This window comes from Artemia franciscana, chromosome 1 (assembly GCF_032884065.1).
Source record: "Artemia franciscana chromosome 1, ASM3288406v1, whole genome shotgun sequence".
Taxonomy (NCBI): Eukaryota; Metazoa; Arthropoda; class Branchiopoda; order Anostraca; family Artemiidae; genus Artemia; species Artemia franciscana.
The window spans coordinates 38,111,925-38,134,992 of NC_088863.1; the positions used below are offsets into that span (position 1 = coordinate 38,111,925).

Here is a 23,068-nt window from a genome sequence, read left to right on the forward strand (position 1 = left end):
TCAGAATTAACCCCCCAAACAGAGCAGGTTCGTTCTGGTTATTTCAATCATGTATCTAGGACTTCTGTTTATTTTTCCCAACAAGTTTCACCCCGACCCCTCCATTCTAAGCGTTTCCCAAGATTTTAGGTTCCCCCCAACACCCCCCCCCCCATTTCCACGGATCTGATCGGGATTTAAAATATGAGCTCTGAGACAAAATATCCTTCCAAACATAAAATTTCATTAAGATCCCATCACCCGTTCGTAAGTAAAAATACTTCATTTTTTTCTATTTTTTCCGAATTAACCAACCCCCACTCCCCCCAGATGATCAAATCGCAAAAACGACTATTTCTAATTTAATCTGATCCGGTCCCTGATACGCCTGCCAAATTTCATCGTCCTAGCTTACCTGGAAGTGCCTAAAGTAGCAAAACCGAGACAGACAGACCAACAGACTAACAGAATTTGCGATTGCTATACGTCACTTGGTTAATACCAAGTGCCATAAAAACCAAAATCTGACAACCACCATTACTGCAGAATTGACTAGGTTTGTGTTAGCCGTTAATCCTAACTAATCGACAGACGACGCCGACTGCTCTAAACTACTTGTCCATGGTAACTTCAAGCAGAATTGTACAGCAAAGCCTAAGATAGTTCTGGTCTAGGACATGTTTAGTAGAACATAGATATGGGTCTTTCCTAACACTTTTTATAATTTATCTGAACAAAATGACGTACAATGTGGTTTGGTTGGAAGCATAGAAGTAGTCGGAGCTTCAGGTAGACTGAAAAATTTGCAATAGCAACTATAACTGATGATAACTGATGTTAATTGCTACACTCACAGATTTGTCTCGCATTCAGGGACTCTCTTCAGTGACGTACAGTTGCTGGAAGTAAGGAACTATAATCCTTGAAAGTAAAAACCTGCGTTATTTACCTGTTCTTCATCTAAAGCAATCTGCTTCACTGGTGCTGACTCTAAGACTTCTGGGGACTAGCTCCTCAATGCCTCCACAAACGTACCTGACCTTAATAAAAAGCTATTAAATACTTACTTTTGGGGGCTAAACTTCTGGGGACTAGCTCCTCAATGCCTCCACAAACGTACCTAAACTTAATAAAAAGCTAATAAATACTTACTTTTGGGGGGTCGAATGGATAATCATCTGGAATGACAATTTCTAAATTGTATTTGCCACCATCATATGGTGTATTAGGGGGTCCAGATATCATCCCTCTTAATTGAGAAAAATTGTCATGTATTGGTTCCAGCTCAATTGTCCATTTATTCAAAACATAACTGTCCAGAGTCTAGAAAAGACAGAATAAAAATCAAGAAACAACAGAGAAAAAAAAAAAAACACTTCAACAACTACAGACATGGGACTAACAGATATGACCAGAAATAGGAAGACTCCTGACATTCAGTAGCCAATGAAAAGAAATTGAGAGCCCAAAATTAAGGTTAAAAAAAAAATTGTCCCAATTTTGGTTAAAGAACCTGTCATGTATGAAATTGTTAATGCCCTGAAAATTAGGAAAGGGCTGATGTAGTAACTTGACACTTCCCAGGATAATTTTTGGGCCCTCGATTGATTCCTGAAAGTTCCATTCACCTAACTGAACTACTCTCCAAAATGGCAAGAAGCCCTTAATGTGAAAGGTACCATAAAAGTTACCAGCACTTCCTTTTTTTTCTTTTTTTTTTTACTCCACCCTAAACGGCTGCATAATCGGTGATATCAATTCACGAAAACAGGAAGAGGTGGCTTGGCTTTCTTTTCAAATCTGAGGGTAGGGCAAAGATTTTCATTGTTGAAAATCTTTCAATTAACTTTTTTTTTATAAAAGCATTTTTCAATAAATGTTCCGTTTTTCATACATCCCTATAATGTGTTTTTTTTTTATATATTTAAGGTGGGGATGGCAGGGCTAAACCTTAGCGTCTGGTTGATGAGTAGTATGCCGATAACATAGCACTTTAATTACTTTACATGTAATTTGCAGGTTATGTTAACTACATAAATAATTCTTCGCTTCCCTATACAGAAGAAAAAATGGCAATGAATTACTAAGGGTGGTAAATCAGGCCAAAACCTCTAAGAACGCTCTTTAATCCAATTTTTGTGAGAAAAAATATCCTTTATAGATATGTAGAATTATATAGATGTTACTCCTTTTTAATTACAGATTTCTCCTTTTTAGTTCTCTTTATAAATTTTTCTCTTTTAGTTCGTTATATATATTTTTTCTTTTTACTTCTTTGTTTAGATTGAATTTTCTTTTAGGTCGTGAACCCTATTTTTATTTATAGGAAAAAAAGCGTCACAAATTAAAAATATTATCCTACAATTTGACGGTTATCCTTTTGGAGAAGATTCAAAGGAGTATAAAGAGAAACACAACTGGATCAGCAAACATAACCTTGACGTGTTAAATAATATTACTGGCCTCTTAGGTAAGTGACCTCTTTTTCCTAATAGACTCCTCATCGTAAATTATCATTACAGTTCTGTCTAAAGGTCGTAACTGATATTTTCGTTAAATAGTGCAGCCAGTGTAATCTACACCCCAAAGGATAGATTAGGGATGTCAATGTCGTGATTTGGGTCGGTTTTGGGTAGCGATCACATCCAAATACCGGCCTAGTTAGTTGGTAAAGGGCAGACAAAACTTGTCGTTTTTTGAAGTGCTAGGTGAATCTCATCAGGATCATGTCTGTAGTAACGATGAGTTCGTTACTGGTGATTCTTAAAATCACCCTATCAGTGTAATTTACATTCCAAAGTCGTGGTGACTCCAGTCGTCTTCAAGGTAGCACCCAAAAATGTGGCCGTGCGTCTTTTTTCGGTATAAGAAAAGGAATGTCTAAGAAATAATGTTTGATGTATATTATCAGCGCTGTGGTTATAAGCTGTAACTGGTTGTTTAAAAAATCGTACAACCAGTATATTTCGTATCCTAAAGTATAGGTCAAGGTGATTTGAACCAACTTTAATATATGAATCCAGTTCTATTTATATTTCTAAAACATTACATATTTTTGTTCTTATTATGTCTTAATGACTTCCTGAATATCTCCAACTCAAGGAGTGAAAGAGAATAAGGGAATATTAAACATTTTTTGCGGGTATGGAGGTATTGAGGTATTTTACATTTTTTTGGATATGAATGGGGAATGGGAGAAAGTATAACTTCATTTTTTTTCATATTCTTTCTGTAGTTGAGATTTGAATTTAGACCTCATTTAAATTCTTTACATTATTTTCAGAGTTGGAAGACACAGACGCTTTTGATATCTATTGGCCTTGATAGTTCTGACCATTTGGGGTGATAATATGGGTTTTCCCTTGTTCGTTTCATCAAAACAGTAGTACTAATACCGCAGTTAGTTTCAAATCAAATACAAAAAAAACAAACATCAGTGGTACATGGGACGCTAAGCCTGCGAATTAATAATAAATACAGGGTGGGCCAATTGTCACTTTGGTTTTTGGTTTTCGCTGTTTGGGTTTCAATTATTGAGCCTTGATTTTGATAGTTAAGTTTTTACAATTTGTGTACGTTGTATGGTATTGAATTTATCTATTATTTATGCCTGTATTCAGTACTTTTGCATTCTTGGTGCAATACTTCACAAGCTACAATTTTTTATTTTTCATAGCCCTCCCAACTCCTTTGAATAGAATGAAACATTGAAACTGTGTTATCTTTGTTAATTTAGGTCTGAAGAAAGGTGGAACCAAGGAAGAAGTTGTTGACAAAATGATGAGCTTTCTCATGGCTCCGGAAGATCATGGAAAAGTGCCGCCCACACCTGGAAAGAGGGGAAGAACACCGAAGAAAGCAAAAGCGAAGGGAGGTAGCTCTCAAGACGAAGCTATCGACGAATCTCAAGAGGTATTATTTCATCCTACCTACAACTGTACCCAAATTTTACACAACTACTGAAGTTGTCAACCCCTTTAAACTTTCAAACTGGTATATCTCATGAAGGAATTTTTGTACAAAAAATGGATGACATATACTTTGATCAGCTCATCAAAAGCTCTCGACTACCGTCGAAAAAAAAAATCTATCTGTCTTAGTTCAAAAGTTGACTTTTTTGCCGTAGGCCAATTTTCTAACGTCATCACTTAGAAAGGAGCAAAGGATAAACTCTAATTTCTTTAGCAATGAGAGAACTTTTAAAGTTTAAGAGGCACATCTGATACCATTTCTCTACCGCAATCCCAAGTGCGAAAAACCGAATGATAAACTCAGCTGAAATCACGAACAGAAATGGGTAGAAACAATAGATGGCAGCACTTTCGGACCCGTGGGAAAATGCCGCTTTTTTGCTTCTCTAAATTTTTCTATTTATCACTCAAAGAAGATATATTGGCTGTGGGGCAGGGTAACTGTCGCATATATTTAACACTTATAGATTTTAGTCCATCTTCAATTTGAAACTGGTGCCTGCCTGCTTGCCTGCTAGAACGGAGCTTTCCACTCGAAAGCAGAAACATGGTTTGATGAAACGAAAGCTTGGCTGCATATCTTCAGTTAGTCCTCTCTGACATAGGCTATACAACTCCTCTTCACTTCACACACTATAGGCTCTGGCTCAAGGACAAGCAAAAACCATCCTTTTTGGCCCCAGGCAAGAGTTCTACGAAGCTTTCGAAAATGTAAAGTCATATTCATCAATCCGGCCTAAGGTCCACACTTTCCGTAAAAACCGCAGAGGTTAGACCCTTACCACTTTATAGGAATAAGCTGAAATCGGGGTGCTAGGAACAAAAAAAAAAAAAAAAAACCACGACAAAACCAAAGTGTTGCTCTCGCAACACAATGAAGCTATGGCTGTTAATTTTTTGTAATTTTTAATCCTTCACTATTTTATTGAAGTTTTTGAGTGCGCTACATTTTTATTTATTTCTTAATTTTAGTTTTTGAATTATGTTTCGCTAAAAATGGCTATTAGTCATTCATCTGAAATATTTGCTTAAGTTTAATTTGAATCCCTGTCTAGAAAATTCTTATTTTTCATACGATTTTGTCCTTGTTGGTATTTATTTGATTACATTTTGCACTTTGCCCTTTTTTATTCAGGTAGCTGTGCACCTTACATACACTACCACACAGACATTCAGATGTTAGTGCTAAAAAAAATCAATAGAAATTTTAGCCCACATTTTGTAAGGAATATTATCCTTCTAGTTCTTAATGGTATTGAAACAAAAAAGAATCATATTTATAATCTCGATAAAGTATTTTTGTAAAAATTTTATACATGCTTATAATTTTATAAGTAGAAGCGCTCGTTAAATCTCGTTCGCTCCTGAGAGTTGTCCATTAAATCTTGGCGGTGGGTAAACTCAATTGATAATAAGACTTGAGATAAGAATTGACAATAAGACAGGTTGTTCGTCAAATCGTTAAATCTTGTTCGCTTGTTAGAGTTGTCGTTAAATCTTTGTTGTAGCTAAATCCAATTGTGAATAAGATTTGAGATAAGCAGACGGGTTGTTCGTTAAATCATTAAATCTTGTTTGCTCGTGAAAGTTGTTCTTCAAATCAAGCCCAGTTCTTGGCAGAACTTGAAAGATACAGAAGGAATAAAAAAATATACCTTTCCATTGGCTAGCTGCATTAATTGCCTGGTCATATATGCAAAACAAGCTGGAGTCACACGGTAACCACCCAATGGTATTGGATGACCAAGGGCTGCATCAAAACCCGCTGATACCAGAACAATTTCTGGCTGAAAATCCTATTAATAGAAAAAGTTTAATCAATAAAAATTAAAAAATTTAAATAAAGTGACTTAAGAAACAAGAGCCAAGAGCTCATATACCACTTGTGACGAGGTCGGAAGAGCAAAGCGCCAAGAGCTTCTTCCCACTAAGTTTCATTACGATGCGTTTTCCAAGATTTCCGGTTTCCCACTCCATCTCCCCCCAATAGAACCAGATCCGGTCGGGATTTAAAATAAGAGCTCTGAGACACGAGATCCTTCTAAATATCGAATTTCATTACGATCGGATAACGTGTTCGTAAGTTAAAATATCTAATTTAAAAAAAAAATCGGAATTAACCGTCCTTCCAATTCCTCCAGATGGTCAAATCGGGAAGCGACTAGTTCTAATTTAATCTGGTCGGGTCCCTGATATGCCTGCCAACTTTCAGCGATCGCTATACTGATCACTTATCTAGTTTCGGATCTTCTTCATGTAATAATTTGGGTGGTCTGACATTCAAACCTGAGACCTCTTGTACCCTAAGTGAAAATCATACCCCAAGACCACAAGCCATACTTAAGAAGAACAATCATTTATTTTATCGACAAAAAAATTCTTTTCAACTATATTGTTCGCTCGCTCCCCCCCCCCCCCAGATGGTCGAATAGAGGAAGAGAATATTTCTAATTTAATCTATTCTGGTCCCTGATACGCCTGCCAACTTTCATCGTCCTATTTTACCTGAAAGTGCCCAAACTAGTAAATCTCCCCTAACTCCCCCAAAGAGAACGGATCAGGTCCGACTATGTCAGTAACATATCTAGGACATGTGCTTATTTTTCCCACCAAGTTTCATCCCCATCTCTCCACTCTAAGTGTTTTCCAAGATTTCCCCCCCCCAAATCTTCCCAATGACAACAGATCCCGTCAAGATTGAAAATAAGAGGTCTGACTTACGAGGTCCTTCTAAATATCACATTTTATTAAGATCCGATCACTCATTCGTAAGTTAAAAATACCTCATTATTTTCTAATTTTTCCGAATTACCCCCCCCCCCCCAATTCTCCCAAAGAGAGCGGATCCGTTCCGATTATGTCAATCACGTATCTAGGACTAGTGCTTATTTTTACCACCATGTTTCATCCCGGTTCCTCCACTCTTAAGCGTTTTCTAAGATTTCAGGTTTTTTTTTATATCTTCATAAGAAATTCAAAAAAAAACCTGAACTACAGTTCTTATGGTAGTGACTATTACGTTTGGAAGGAGTGTTGAACGGGGAAATTAAATGACACTCGTATTAAAGCATCAACACTCCTAGATTTTATATTATGCATAATTCGAGTGTCCTAGATAAAAATATTAGGAAAATAGATAAATTTAAGCAGTTTAGAGGCATCAAGGTTCGAGAATAGGCTTGAAAACTAACATTCAAAACACTATGTGGCTTAAATTGGGAATAAATGGGATAAGTTCGGTAAAGTGAAGGCTAACCGAGTGAATTACTTTATGGTTACCTTACGACCCAGTTACCTGGTCGTACTATTAGTATTGGATGTAGTGAAGATGTAAGAAGCAAATTAGCCAAGACTCGGAACCATATTCCTAAAAGAGGAATATGGTTCTGTCTACAATCTTGAAATCATATCTATTATATTTCTGAGTTTCAGGCTGACCTAAGAAGATCAATTATATTTCAGTTACAATTTAATCAAAAACGGCGAAATGGTTTATATTTTAAAGCAATTACAGTTATTGAGGCAAATCTATAAAAAGGCAGACTGCTTTCAATCTAACATTCCCTTTCATCACATAAAAAAAGAACATTTCAAGTTACCATTACTTCAAAGCCTGTTAATGTTCTCTTCTTATTGGCGTTTACATATACGAAATATTATCTTTATAGCTAATTAAGAGAATGCGATATGCGTCTATTGTAGCAAATGTATGCCGACAAATTTTGAACAACCATTTTTCTTTATATTAAATAACATCAAATAGCAAAAATTCTTTTTCTACCATTACAATTATCAGAATAATATTAAAATTGTTGCCTTTTTTCTTTTTTTTTGTCAGAGAGGATTCAATTTTTTATACTCTTTATTCTCTTTTGATTTAGTGCCTAATTTAATCTTAAGTCTTCCCCTCCTTTACAGGCCTAGGAACCTTCGGGGGATTAGGGCCAGGTATTCATTGTATGCTTAAATAATCATGAATTAATCGTGACTAATCTTTTATCATAGCCTTAATGTTTTTCATATCTTTATGACATTTTCTGGCATGTTTTAGGTATTTAGCTTTTTATTTTTTTTCGCTTTGCAATTGAAATAGCTTCCGCAGGTGAAGCCGCAACATTAGAGGTTTTTCTGCATGCTAGTAAATATGTTTTACTGTCTTGGTTAAACGTTTTACCCGTTATTTATATATTTTCATTTGATTTTATTTATAAACGGAAAGAAAGTGAGGTCAGAAAAATTATTTAACGCTCTACAACGGGCTCTAACACACATATTTCTTTCGTGAGAGAAGCCAAGTGTTAGCAATTGAAATGAAACAGTTGAGCTTGTCAGATTTAGGTGTACCTTACAATGATAACGTATGACAGGGCAGTAGCTGACTATGATGCGGAAAAAATTATTATCACCATGACAAAGAACATACACAGTATGTGCGATACGCATTACTATCGGACCCGATCAATATCAGCAATCAGAACAAAAGTCCTCGGGTTTTGATGCGCAAATAAATAATAAAGTTTTGAATTAGGCCATTATTATTCAAATCTAGCAGTAAACATAGCAGTAAACTTCTCAGCTTATTCCTGGAAACTGGTAAGGGTCTAACCTGTGCGGTTTTAAGGAAAGTGTGGATCTCAGGCCGGACTGGTGAATATGACATTACATTTGGAAAGCTCCGCAGAACTCTTGCCTGGGGCCAAAAAGGATGGTTTTTGCTTGTCCACGAGCCAGAGCCTATGGTGCGAAGTGAAGTGGAGTTATATAGCCTATGTCAGAGAGGAGTATCTGAAATTGTGCAGCCTAGCTTTTGTTTCATCAAACCATGTTTCTGCTTTCGAGTGGTAAGCTCCGTTCTAGCAGGCAAGGAGGCAGGCACCAGTTTCAAATTGAAGATGGACTAAAATCTATAAGTGTTAAATATATGCGGCAGTTACCTGGCCCACAGCCAATATATCTTCTTTGAGTGATAAACAGAAAAATTTACAACAGCAAAAATGTGCATTTTCACATGGGTCCGAAAGTGCTGCCATCTATTGTTTCTACCCATTTCTGTTCGTGATTTCAGCTGAGTTTATCATTCGGTTTTTTGGACTTGGGATTGCTGTAGAGAAATGGTATCAAATGTGCCTAATAAACTTTAAAAGTTCTCTCATTACTACAGAAATTGGAGCTTATCCCTTGCCCCTTTCTAAGTGGTGGCGTTAGAAAGTTGGCCTACGGCAAAAAAAAATTCAACTATTGAACTAAGACGGATAGAATTTTGTTTCGACGGCAATCAATAGCTCTTGATGAGCTGATCAAAGTATATGACATCCATTTTTTGGTACAAAAATTCCTTCATGAGGTATACCGGTTTGAAAGTTTCAAGGGGCTGACAACTTTAGTAGTAAGGTACACACTGAAACGAAATCTAGGCCGATACAAATTGTGAGACATATAGAGGACTTGTAAGCAACAGTCGGCTGTTAGGTAATAATCACCTTCGGCAATGAAGGGTTAGCAGCTTTTGCTAATTGATGTATCTATTATTTGTTTCCAGTGTATTGGATAGTAAAACCAATTTGGTTCCAGTGGTAAGACATGTAGGAAACTTGTAAGTAATAATCTGCTGTTAGGCTACAGTCAACTTCAGCGATGAGGGGTTTGCAACTATGCTAGTTGGTGTACTCATTTATTTGTTCCAGGTGAACTTGATGTCTATCACGGGAGAGGGACTTGTAAGTAAGGATCTGTTCACTTTGGGCTAGAAATTTTTGCCAATTGGTGTACTTTGTATTCGATCTCTTTAAACCTGACAGAATTAAGCGTTTACGCAACGGGTACAAACAATAACGTAAAACAATAAGATAGTTTCGTAATAATTAGTGTCACCTATGGTATTTTAGTCCTGAAAAGTTATGGTTAGCTTTATGATACCAACTAGATTATATAAGATATGGTTCCAAGTTTTCATCCGTCAAGATGTCTACAATTGAAAAGGATAGTTCAACTGGCTGCAAACTCAATTTAGTCCCTTCTTCCGATATTATTTTGTAGTTGTTGTTTTTTCAACGCTGAGGAATAGCCTTTGGTCATGTGATAACTGATTGCGTTCTTGTTTGAACATACCATTTTAAAAACTTCGATAGGCTGACAACTTCATCATTTAACCGATAGTGAAGAAACAAGCACAAACGAGAATTTAAAACAATGAGATAGTTTCGTAATAATTAATAAAATGTCATCTACGGTATTTGGATCCTGAAAAGTTAGGGATAGCTTTATAATACCAACTAGATTATATAAGATATTTTTCCGAGTTTTCATCCGTCATGATGTCTACGATTGAAAAGGATAAATTTCAACTGGCTGCAAAGTCAATTTAGTCCCTTCTTTCGATAATATTTTGTTGTTGTTTTTTCAACGCTGAGGAATAGCCCTTCATCATGTGATTACTGATCGATAGCGAAGAAACAAAACCAAAGTGTTGCTCTCGCAACACTTAAGTCGGCGAAGCTGGACAAAGGTTGCCACAACACTTCACGTTACCCGGGCAACGTAGGTCTAGTATTCATTGTTATCAACATTTGTTAATGGAGTCCAGTTGAGAAGGAGAATACTTGCCGACGGGCCACTGAAATAATTACAATCAAATCTTTCATTTTATTTTATGTTCATTACGTACATTACTTTTCAATTTATCTTTGCAGGTTTATTATATAAAATGGAAACGTCTGATTTCAACCTGTTCATATAGAAGAACAAGAGCTAAGAGCTCATATGGCACTTGTGATGAGGCAAGAAGAGCAAAGAGCCAAGAGATCATATGGTATGAGCTCTAACAAAATTCTATGAATCAATAGATTAATTTAAAAGGTAAATAAGAGGTTTAATGCCGATCAGGATTTAAAATAAGAGCTCTGAGTCACCATGTCCTTCTAAATATCAAAATTCATTAAGATCCGATCACCCACCCGTAAGTTATAAATACCTAATTCTTTCTAATTTTTCCTCTCCCTTTAGCCTTCCAGATGGTCGAATCTGGGAAAACGACTTTATCAAGTCAATTTGTGCAGGTCCCTGACACGCCTACTGATTTTCATCGTCGTAGCACGTCCAGAAGCACCTGACTCGCCAAATCACTGAACCCCTGCCCCCAACTCCACCAAAGAGAACGAATCCAGTACGGTTTTTCAATCACGTATCAATGACATTTGCCTATTCTATCCACCAAGCTTCATCCCGATTCCTCCACTCCAAGTGTTTTCCAAGATTTCCCCCTCCAACTCCCCCCAATGTCAAGGATCTGGTCGGAACTTGAAATAAGAGCTCTGAGACATGAATTCCTTCTAAATATCAAATTTAACTAAGATCCGATCACCTATTCATAAGATAAAAATACCCCAATTTTCCCGTTTTCCAAGAATTCCGGTTTCCCCCTCCAACTCCAACCAGTGTCGCAGGATCTCGTCGGAATTTAAAATTAAAGTTTAAGCACTAGATCCTTCTAAATATCAAATTTCATTAAGATCTGGTCACCCTTTCGTAAGTTACAAATTCCTCAATTTACAGAATTGGCGATTGCTATATGTCATTTGGTTAATACTAAGTGCCATAAAAACAAGTTTTTTTGACGGAAAGTAAGGAGCGACATTAAAACTTGAAACGAACAGAAATTACTTCGGATATGAAAGAGGATGCTTCCTCATCAACGCCCGCTCTTAACGCTAAAGTTTGACTCTTTCTCTTAGCTCTACTTAAAACAGTAAAAAACTTTAGCGTAAAGAGTGGGGCGTTGATCAGGAAGCATCCCCTTTCATATACGAAGTAATTTCTGTTCTTTTTAAGTTTTAATGTCGCTCCTTGCTTTCCGTCAAAAAAAACTTGTTTTTATGACACTTGGTATTAAGCAAGTGACACATAGCAATCTTTTTTCCCAATTTGACCATCTGGGGGTAGTGAGGGGCCGGTTAATTCGGAAAAAAATAGAAAAGTTGAAGTATTTTTTACTTTTTAACGTCAAAATTTTTTTGACGGAAAGTAAGGAGCGACATCAAAACTTAAAACGAACAGAAATTACTTCTGTATTCAGCATTCTAAGTCTTCTTGCCCTTTATCTGGAGCTGAACTCGATCCCGAGTGTATCTTTAAATATTGCAGAGGAAGTGGTTTTAAAACTCGGCTGCAGGTAACTTTTGTTTGGTGCTCAGATACTTGAATTGACTCATTAATATACTTTTGGGGAACTCTAAGCAAAATCTTTGCCTAAGATGCGATTCCTAAGGGTTCCAAAGTGATTGGACAGCCATAATCAAATGTGCCCGCATTTTTTACGAAACATTTTACGTTTACAATAAGTAGTTTGTGTCATTTGATGCAATTTTTTGGTTCTGTAGGGGTAATGTTGACCCTGGAGGTATACTTGTCAAACTTCCATTACTCTGAGAAAAATAGCCATTTCAAAATTGTGATGTGGATCCATTTGAGGAAAAATGACGACACAGAGCATATTTGACACACAGTTTTTAACCATGCAATAAGATGGCCCAGCTTCTGGTGTTGTGTTGTCAATTTCTTCCCTAATTTTTTGGCATTAAACTTAACCGAAAGTATTTGGTGAAGTCCTATTCTGCCAATTTTCCATTTCTGTGAAAACTTCAAATTTCTCTTTTTTAAAACAAATATGTTTTTCATTATTCTTAAAACAGATATAAATTTGATTGCTGATGGAAGAGAAATAGTCAATAAATAAGATTTAAAAATGAATAACAACCCTTGAAATGTTTTTTTGCACCGTTAATTATTCTCCCAGGAGTGTGTTCATGACGTCATTCCAGCAGAATACCCAAATACAGGATTAATTATGGCGTCAATCGAGCAAATCGGACATCTTAATTTACCATGACGTCATCCAGTGAATAAAAGTAGCTGCACTGATGGAATTGGTTCAGTATTAGTTAGTTAATAGAACAATGCTTTCATTTGTTAAATTTGCTATTTTTGTAGTATGTGCAGGATTATTATACTGGATGATTAAATGGTGGACGGCTAAAGAAGAGCCTTTTTTTAGTACTGGTAGCTTAGCCAATTCAAAAAAAGAAAAACGCAAAGCTTTATCAGAAACTTGTGCTGATAAGGAAGGGCTTGGTGTAGATAATTTGATACTGGAAAAATCACCTATAAGAGAGGCCGAAGAATCTAAAAAACAATCTGCTTCTACCGAAGCAAATATCAAAAAAGAAGAAGAGCGTAAGACGGAGGTGGGGAATTTAGGCATCTCTGAAGCAGTTACTGAAGTGAGCAGTTCTGTAACAGCTGAGTTGACCAGCGATAATAAATTAGCAAACGATTATGCGGTGGGCGTAGGAATGAAATCAGTTGAAGAAGATTCATTTAATACAACAGAAAATATTAGCCTTGCTACTGAAAAATCAGAGCAAAAAATGTCCAAGATTGAAGATAAGGAGACAGAAAAAATATTATCTGTCAGCTTAATAGAAACTTTAATAACTACAGGAGAGGCAAAAAAATCCGATGAAAAATTGGTGTCAACATATGCAACAATTGAAAGAATGGAGATAGTAAGAATGGCAGCTGAATTGAATAGATTTATCAGTACCCTAAAGATAACTACTGAAGTCAGTGATTCAGTAGAAGCTGACCTTACTCCTTTTGACAAACTAGTGAAGGATGATAAGAAAACAACAGAGGACTTTGCTAAATCAAAATATACAAGTGCCATTTTTGTTGAAGATTTAGACGTGGCAATGCTGCAACAAGAAAATATGAAGAAAGAAGGACACATTTTTGACAAATTAGAACAAGAAGAAATGCATACCAAGAAGAAGAAGAAGAAGAAGAGCAGTTCTGTAACAGCTGAGTTGACCAGCGTTAATAAATTAGCAAACGATTATGCGGTAGGCGTAGGAATGAAATCAGTTGAAGAAGATTCGTTTAATGCAACAGAAAATATTAGCCTTGCTACTGAAAAATCAGAGAAAAAAGATAAGAAGACAGAAAAAATATTATCTGTCAGCTTAATAGAAACTGAAATAACTACAGGAGAGGCAAAAAAATCCGATGAAAAATTGGTGTCAACATATGCAACAATTGAAGGAATGGAGATAGTAAGAATGGCAGATGAATTAAAGGGATGTATCAGTACCCTAAAGATAACTACTGAAGTTTGTGATTCAGTTGAAGCTGACCTTACTCCTTTTGACAAACTAGTGAAGGATGATAAGAAACCAACAGAGGACTTTGCTAAATCAAAATATACAAGTGCCATTTTTGTTGAAGATTTAGACGTGGCAATGCTGCAACAAGACAATATGACGAAAGAAGGACAAATTTTTGACAAATTAGAACAAGAAGAAATGCATACCAAGAAGAAGAAGAAGAAGAAGAAGAAGAAGAAGAAGAAGTTTGTTCAAAGTGGAATTCCAATGACGATTAATTTTGACCTCCAAAGGATCGCTAGCTATGGATACAAGCAGGGTACGACGACGGACATCGATGACGGACATCGTAAAGTGAATGGAGGGGTAAAAGGATTACAAAACTGTGATGAGCTTTCATGCTGTGCAAACTCAACTATTCAATGTCTCTTTAGCATACATAAGAATCTTTTCAACGTTCTTTCCCAATTACGAGGCCCTATTTCCAATGAAATAAAACGACTTGCATTTTCGTCCCTTGAGAAAACAGAATCAACAAAACAGCTTATAAAATTACTTCCGTCTAGGTATGGCTTTTCAAATTCATTCTATCAGTGCATGGCTGAATTTTGGGACACTTTGTTTGATTGTGTTGATAATGAAAACATCCCGAACTATGCCAACCGATTGTCATATCAAAGTCCACTTAGTGAAATTTTTCATTTTGAAAATCGAAAATATTTGATATGTGACATCTGCCGATGGAGCGAAATTGAAGATCATCAGATGTGTGGGAAACTTCTTTACTTAGCAGTTCCAGAATCATATAAGGATTGTATTCCTTTCAATAGAGTTCTTAATCCTAGTGCAGTTGACAGAAATTGCCCAAATGGACATGAGCTGACTTCTCGCATAGTATTTACCCAAACTAGTCCCTTTCTTGCTGTGGCTTTGAATAGAAATTTACCCGGTTTCAACCCTGGAAATTTATCCTGTATCGTAAATATTGATTTTGATAAAATCAATTTGGAACTTGCAAAGGATAACAGTGCTGAAGATAGCTGTTACCATGACCTCTTGTTATCATCAGTCAATTATAAAGCTGTTGCTATTGGAGTACGCAAACCTTTTTTCAAACATGCTCATTATTTAGTATATCGAAGGACGCCTGAATGTGGCTGGTATAAATGGGAATATTCGAAAGTGACAGAGGTTGATATGAACGATTTAAATTGTGATGATAAATATAATTTACAGAAAATGAATTTTCTCGTCCTTGAGAAGTGTTAAAGGTTTTGAAAAGCCCTATAAACCAATTCCTCTTCTGGATGACACTGGATTCATGACCAACTGGTGCAAGAGCACCTAGCCAGTTGGGACGAAAAGACGCAAAGAAAATAGAGAACTTTGTAAGCTAAAGTGTATTCTGGTCGAATAAAACAGAACAGTTGAAAAAGAGGTTTGTGTATTTTGTCAGAGATTCAATTAAAAGCCCTTCAAACCGAAGTAAACGATATGCAAACGACTGCTTATTCTATGGTCATAATGTCATCCTCTATGTCAATTTCGTCATACTAAAAACTTTAGTCGATAAGCTATTGAATTATGTGCTTTCCATACCACTTTGGGGCGTAACTGACATTTATGCCAGATTGGAAGGTCTAATCAACCACGCCGCCTTGATAATTTGAACTTCTTGGCGTGCACGGCGTTGCCGGTGATATTCTCGGGGAATATTTTTGGACCAAAATGAATAAATCCAAAAACCTAATCTGGAACGGTGTGTTGAACTATCTGCTCTGGTCAGTGCGTGGTGGTATACCGAAGGATGAAATAGTGAAAACATGCACCGACTTCTTCAAAAGAGAATCTATTAAGGAAGCAACGATTCTCATCTTTTCTATCATTCATAAAAATGTACGCCCTTCAATGCTGTCATGGAATCTTAATAAAATCACACCATGATATTCAGCGTATCCGAGAACCTTACTGTACAGCTTTCAAGCTCCGATCTGCAAAAATGTGAAATTTTGTATTTTTTCCTAGAAGAAATATCACGGATCCGTGTTTTATTTGTTTGTTTTTTCCCCGGGAGGATCGTATCAACCCAGCGATCCAAGAATATCGCGAGAGGGCTCATTCAAACGCAAATTAAAAGTTTTAGTGTCCTTTTTAAGTGACCAAAAAAATTAGAGGTCACCTAGGTTCACTTCCTCGCTCAATTTTTTCCCAAAGTCACCGGATAAGAAATTGAAATATCCATTTAGTCCAGCATAATAAAAAAATCTAATAAATATTTCTTTGAGGAAGACTTGATCTGATTGTTAAAAAAAACAATCAGAAATTACATAAAAAAATAATTGTTTCAACTGAAGGTAATAAACAACATTAAAACTTAAAACGAATGGAAATCATTACGTATATTTGGGATTTTGTCCCCTCTTCAATACCTTGTTATTTAGGCTAAAGTATTTTATCAATTTCAAAAGAGATATTTATTCTAATTAAACGGTCTTTATGATTCAGGGGTCATTTTTGAAGAATTGGAAAAAAAATTCAAACTTTAGCGTAAAGAGCGAAATACCGACGAGGGGGCTAACCCCCCTCATATTAAGTATATGAGGAGTTTGTTCCCTCGTTAATATCTCGCTCTTTACGCTAAAGTTCAATTTTTTTTAATAATGGCTGACATAAACAATAATTTGTTTGTTTTATTCTTCGGCCAGACTTGAGCATTTAATTTTATCTGCAACAGCTTAATGCGTGGTAATAAACTTAATGCGAATAGAAAATATTACATATTTGAGGGGGTTTGCCTTTCCTCAATAGCCTGCTCTTACGCGGAAGTTTTAACTTTTAAAACAGGTTATTATTCTAATTAAACTGTCTTGGTGATTCAGCGGTCATTCTTAAGGAATTGGAAGAAAATTTGAACTTTCTCGTAATGAGCAAGATATTGACGAGTGGTTGAGCCCCATCATATACGTAATATAAATATAAGAAATATAAAGCTTCGTTATGTAAGTTAATTCGTAAGCTATGTATATTTATTACTAATAAAACACTTTCGTAAATAAAATTAAAAGTTCTAGTTAGCTTTTAGCAACCAAAAAAATTGGACGGCAACTAGACCCCCTTCTCCACCCTTTTTTTCTGAAATCGTCTGATCAAAATTTTTAGAAATTCATTTAGCCAAAAACAGTAGAATTAGTATGTGAATTTTTTTAATTGTTCATGCAAGATGAACCAAAATCAAAACATGGATTAATTCAAAAACCTTTAGAAATTAAATACAACAAAACCCAGTTTATCTAACTGAAAGAAAGGAGCGACATTAAAACAAAACGAATAGAAATCATTCCTTATATGAAAGGGGCTGTCCCCCCTCAACACCTCGCTCATTATGTTAAAGATTGATGTTTTCTCACAACTCTGCCTTTTAAAACAATAAAAAAAAATTTTAGAGTAAAGGGGGAGGCTTTGATGAGGGGACAGTCCGTTTCATATTCAGAATAATATGAAATACCCCCCTTGCCCACACGGAAAAGTCTTCCGTGGAAATTTTATCGAACAAAAAGTACACCCCCCCCCCCCCGCCAAACTCCCCTCTGACAGATGATAGACACTGCATATATGACGGAAATATCTAGTATTTTTGGTGAAAATTATCACTGTCTCTTAAAAGGATTTAATCCCTATTTGAACTTTAATTTATTGCAAGGTGTATCCTTTATGTGGTGTATGGTAAAGTTGAACTAGGTGTCGTCTAAACTTTGAGCCAACAATGTTGTGTAATCGTCTTTAATTGGATGAATGTAATCTCCTGACATCACTCAACTAATAAGAGGGGTTTACCGTTAGTGTAGACTAAGTTAAAAAGACTGTGGCACCATCAGTCTTTGTCAAAGCGTCACTGGCAGCCAATGAAAATTTATTTTTCACGAGTAAGACCAGGAATCTACCATTGGTTCGAATTTGAAACCGCTGATCTCAAATTTGAGATATATGGCGAAGATAACAATACTAAGGATTACTAGCTTACTTAATTTCTGAGGGTACTGAGGAACTGTGTCGTGTGGAACCAATCGACTTAGGGATTATTTTTGACGGCCATTTAAATCTGCCAGCTACATCTCCCCCAACGGTCCTCTGCCAGTCTCTTTCTCATCTCCTACCATGCGTCTGGAAGTCTCCCTATGGCTCAGTATCTTCCTTAAATTTTCACTAATATTTTTTCTTATGTCCTCTGTGAGGTTGTCTCAAGGATGTTGCTGGTTCGCAGATGAGGGCGTTTTGAAACGTCATACCTTTAGGGTGACGCAAGGTTTGTCTAAAGAGTTTGGGGCGACGTCTAGTGATGATAAGACTACTGGGGGTTGTACAATTATGCCTGGCAGCCAACGTTCACCACCGTGATTCTTTTATATCTGAACTCTCAAAAGCTAATGGTGTCCCTTTTTGACGAATTTTAATTGTCTATATTCTGCCCAATTAATCTTTTATATATATTTTCCTAAAGAAAAAATCTCTAATATGAATGATGTATTGTTATTTAGTCTTTTTGACTTGGCACTTATTGATTACGGCCTGGCATACCTATTGAGGGAAGATATCTCATTTAGGCTGAATTTTTACCATTAGTGATCATTCATTTCCTTCTCCTAAAACAAAAATTCCATTATAAATATTTGGTGTCATTCTGGGAAACACGTGAAATCTGGCTGTAAAATTTGAAAATCTCGCTTCCATTTTTTCTGTCTCGATGGACCTGCGCTTTTAACTAATGGCCATTAGAGGAACCAATTTGGGAGAGAAGGTGACCCCCCCCCCAAGATTTAGAATAGTATTTAGATCTAGATTTGACTGGTGATCCAATGTTAGATCACGAAACATACCTTTAACTTTATTTTTTGTTATTAAAATATTGTCTTATTTAGTTTCAGCTATTCTGTTTGAAAATAAAAGTTTGACTTTAGATACAGTGATTCCTCATATCCCAGTGATGTCTTTTAAGCCCCCTGGTTAGTATTTCTTGTAAATATATCCAAATATGCTCCATTTACATCGTTGTAATTTTTTGTAAATACATATTTTTGTCAATACATTTTTCATCAGCTTCAATTAAGATCCTCTGACCACACAGTCAATTTCATCAGTCAATCGGTCAATAGGCTAGTTTGGTCTTCTCTTTTTTAGAACTGAGGATGGCTTGGCAGAGTTTCTAACCAAAATGTCGTCTTTTGTCCTTTTCGCTTTTCTTCTGTATACTTGCTGATATTATCCTCTTTATTTCAGTTATTATGTTTTCTTTTCTTGTTTGTCATGCGTAAGTGCTTGTTGTTTTTCAAGCAAATAGATCGATGTAACGTGATTACATTTTTATTATATTTTTTTTTTTGTTTCAGTAGAATTAAGCTTTGATCAAACGTAAAAATTTGATTTTACATTCCAATTAAGTTGTTATAATTTAAATTATAATGTAAGCGTAAAATTTTGTAATGATTAGTAGGGGCTGTGACACTTTTGAAGGGTCTCAAGGAAAAGGAAAATATGGCTTTAATATTATCTTTTTAATTATTGGTTTAGTTTTAATCCTATTTAATAATTTTAGTAGAATTATGTTTGAATTAAATGCTAAAATGTGTTTGAATATTCGAATTAAACTATAGGTAAAATTATAATTGTGATTACAATTTTATCATAAGAATTTAATTTTGTTGTTCATTAATCTACACATGGTAAGTGACTTCGCCATATTATTTCTGAGCAGTTAGTCAAATTAAAATAAGAATCTCATGTGGCTCTCCTTATGGAACGACATCAAAAGACAGAATGTGACACAAAAATTTTGCCAGCCCTTTGAATATGGTTGACCTGTGAAATTGACTAGAGCTGGTGACGACTACAAAAAACAACTGATGTCATCTATCGTTTGACGTTTCTAGTATTTGTTTCAGTCAAGTAATAAGGCAATATTAACGTAACTATTTTGATTGGTAAATTAGCTTAGCATTAAGGGGCTTGATTTCGGTTCTTTATTTTTTTTAAATGACAAGAGATGCCAAACACTAAATGGTGTTGATTGTTATACAACCATACTTAACTCTTGTAGTTAGCTACAATCTTTCGGTGTACCTTAAATCTATCTGTTATATTAAAAGGAGTCAGAGTCTAGACTTGTATCTTGAAGAGATGGCAGATATGTTTCATCGGAAGAATTTTATTCTTCAAGTGGAAAAAGAAAGAGAAAAATGGGCTCTGATATCAATGAAGTGTTTTTCTAACTATTTCCAGTGAGAAAAGAAGAAACAATTTTCCATTACAAATGCAGGAAAATTAAATGGTATCATGTTACACTTGATCAGCGCTATCAATGAAAACCCATCAATGTTCAGAAATTCACAAGTGAAAAATCTTAAGGTCTCAATTAGTATTAAATAAAAATTAATTTAAAAAATGTTTTCAAAGAAAAGTAAAGAGCTCCATTTAACCAAAAATGAGCAAATATAAAATTAAATAATCTACCAAGCATAAAACTGCCATAAAATGCCATCAATAAATAAATAAACTAATAAATAAATAAATATGAAAAAAGACGAAATTGCAATAAATAGCCGAGTCAAAGTCAGGAGCAGCAGAGATTAACATGAGTTAGGCTGATAACCCCCATGTATTCTTGAGATTAGGGTATGTTTTGCTGCTTACTGAAAAGAAAATGCATTTTAAATTTCGGCTTTTTTAACTTTAGTAAGTTGAAAACTATTACAACTTTAAGAAATATATATCAGTAAAGGTATAATAAACTGACAATGCACATTCACTTATTTTTTCAGCAAAGCAAAAATCATATTTATAATTTGCATATAGCCTTAATAGCACTAGTATTATAATAATTATGGTGGTAGAAGGAGAAGAAGAAGTAATATTAGTGTTGCATTGGCTGTAGTAGTAGTAGTAGTACCATTAAAAGTAACAGTATTAATAACAGCAGTGGCATATACATGTTACATACTAGACATGTTCATGTCCCCAAGTTATGAGGAATTAGGGCCCCCGTGTCAGATCATGTAAAATACCGTCAAATCTATTATTTTTTATGGCACTTGGTATTAACCAAGTGACATATAGCAATCGCCAATTCTGTCTGTCTGTCGGTCCCGGTTTTGCTACTTTAGGCACTTTCAGGTAAGCTAGGACGATGAAATTTGGCAAGCGTATCAGGGACCAGACCAGATTAAATTAGAAATAGTCATTTTCCCGATTTGACCATCTGGGGGGGGGAGTTGGGGCCCGGTTAATTCGCAAAAAAATAGAAAAAATGAAGTATTTTTAACTTATGAGCGGGTGATTGGATCTTAATGAAATTTGATGTTTGGAATGATATTGTGTCTCAGAGCTCTTATTTTAAATCCCGACCGGATCCGATGACATTGGGGGGAGTTGGAGGGGGAAAACCTAAAGTCCCGGTTTTGCTACTTTAGGCACTTCCAGGTAAGCTAGGACGATGAAATTTGGCAAGCGTATCAGGGACCGGACCAGATTAAATTAGAAATAGTCATTTTCCTGATTTGACCATCTGGGGGTGGGGGGCCGGTTAATTCGGAAAAAAATAGAAAAAATGAAGTATTTTTAACTTATGAGCGGGTGATTGGATCTTAATGAAATTTGATGTTTGGAATTATATTGTGTCTCAGAGCTCTTATTTAAAATCCCGACCGGGTCTGATGACATTGGGGGGAGTTGGAGGGGGGAAACCTAAAATCTCGGAAAACACTTAGAGTGGAGGGATCGGGATGAAACTTGATAGGAAAAATAAGCGCAAGTCCCAGATACATGATTGACATAATCGAAACTGATTCGCTCTCTTTGGGGTAGTTGGGGGGGGGGGGTAATTCTTAAAAATTAGAAAAAATGAGGTATTTTCAACTTACGAACAGGTGATCGGATCTTAATGAAATTTGATGTTTAGAAGGATATCATGTCTTAGAGCTCTTATTTTAAATCCCGACCGGATCTGGTGATGGGGGCTGGGAGTTGGGAGGGGGAAACCTAAAACTTGGAAAACACTTAGAGTGGAGGGATCGGGATGAAACATGGTGGGAAAAATAAACACAAGTCCTAGATAGATGATTGACATAAACGGAATGGACCCGCTCTCTTTGGGTTAGTTGGGGGGGGGGGTATTTCAGAAAAATAAAAAAAATGAGGTATTTTTAACTTATGAACGGGTGATCGGATCTCAATGAAATTTGATATTTAGAAGGATATCGTGGCTCAGAGCTCTTATTTTAAACCCTACCGGATCTGGTGACATTGGGGGCGGGGGAGTTGGGAGGGGGAAACTTAAAACTTGGAAAGCACTTAGAGTGGAGGGATCGGGATGAAACTTGGTGGGGAAAAAACACGAGTCCTAGATACTTGATTGACATAACCAGAACGGATCCGCTCTCTTTGGGGTAGTTGGGGGGGGTGTTAATTCTGAAGAATTAGAAAAAATGACGTATTTTTAACTTACGAACGGTTGATTGGATCTCCATGAAATTTGATATTTAGAAGGATATCGTGTCTCAAAGCTCTCATTTTAAATCCTGACCGGATCTGGTGACATTGGGGGAAGTTTGGGGTGGGGAAACCTAAAATGATGGAAAACGCTTAGATTGGAGGGATTGGGATGAAACTTGGTTGGAAAAATAAGCAGAAGTCTTGCATACGTGATTTACATAATTGGAACGGATCCGCTCAATTGCGGGGGGGGGGGGGGTAATTCTGAAAAATGAGAAAAAATGACGTATTTTTAACTTACGAAGGAGTGATCGGATCTTCGTGAAACTTCATATTTAGAAGGACCTCGTTACTCTGATACCTTATTTTAAATCTCAACCGGATCAAGCGTAATTGGGGGGGAGGCAGTTGGGGGGACCGGAAATCTTAGAAAATACTTAAAGCGGTGAGATCAGGATGAAACTGGATGGGAAGAATAGA

The 23,068-nt window shown here is 36.1% G+C and overlaps 1 protein-coding gene across 2 annotated transcripts in view; it reads right to left on the reverse strand.

Annotated features, from left to right (window-relative positions):
- Positions 1 to 23,068, reverse strand: part of LOC136029216 (ubiquitin-conjugating enzyme E2-22 kDa-like) — a 104,494-nt gene that overhangs the window by 21,868 nt on the left and 59,558 nt on the right. For both annotated transcript variants that reach the window (XM_065707432.1, XM_065707423.1), the window contains exons 2-3: positions 5,606 to 5,746; positions 1,132 to 1,302 (exon numbers count right to left, since the gene is read on the reverse strand). In XM_065707432.1, coding sequence (XP_065563504.1) covers positions 1,132 to 1,302; positions 5,606 to 5,746 — 312 coding nt within the window. The remainder of the gene's footprint in view (positions 1 to 1,131; positions 1,303 to 5,605; positions 5,747 to 23,068) is intronic.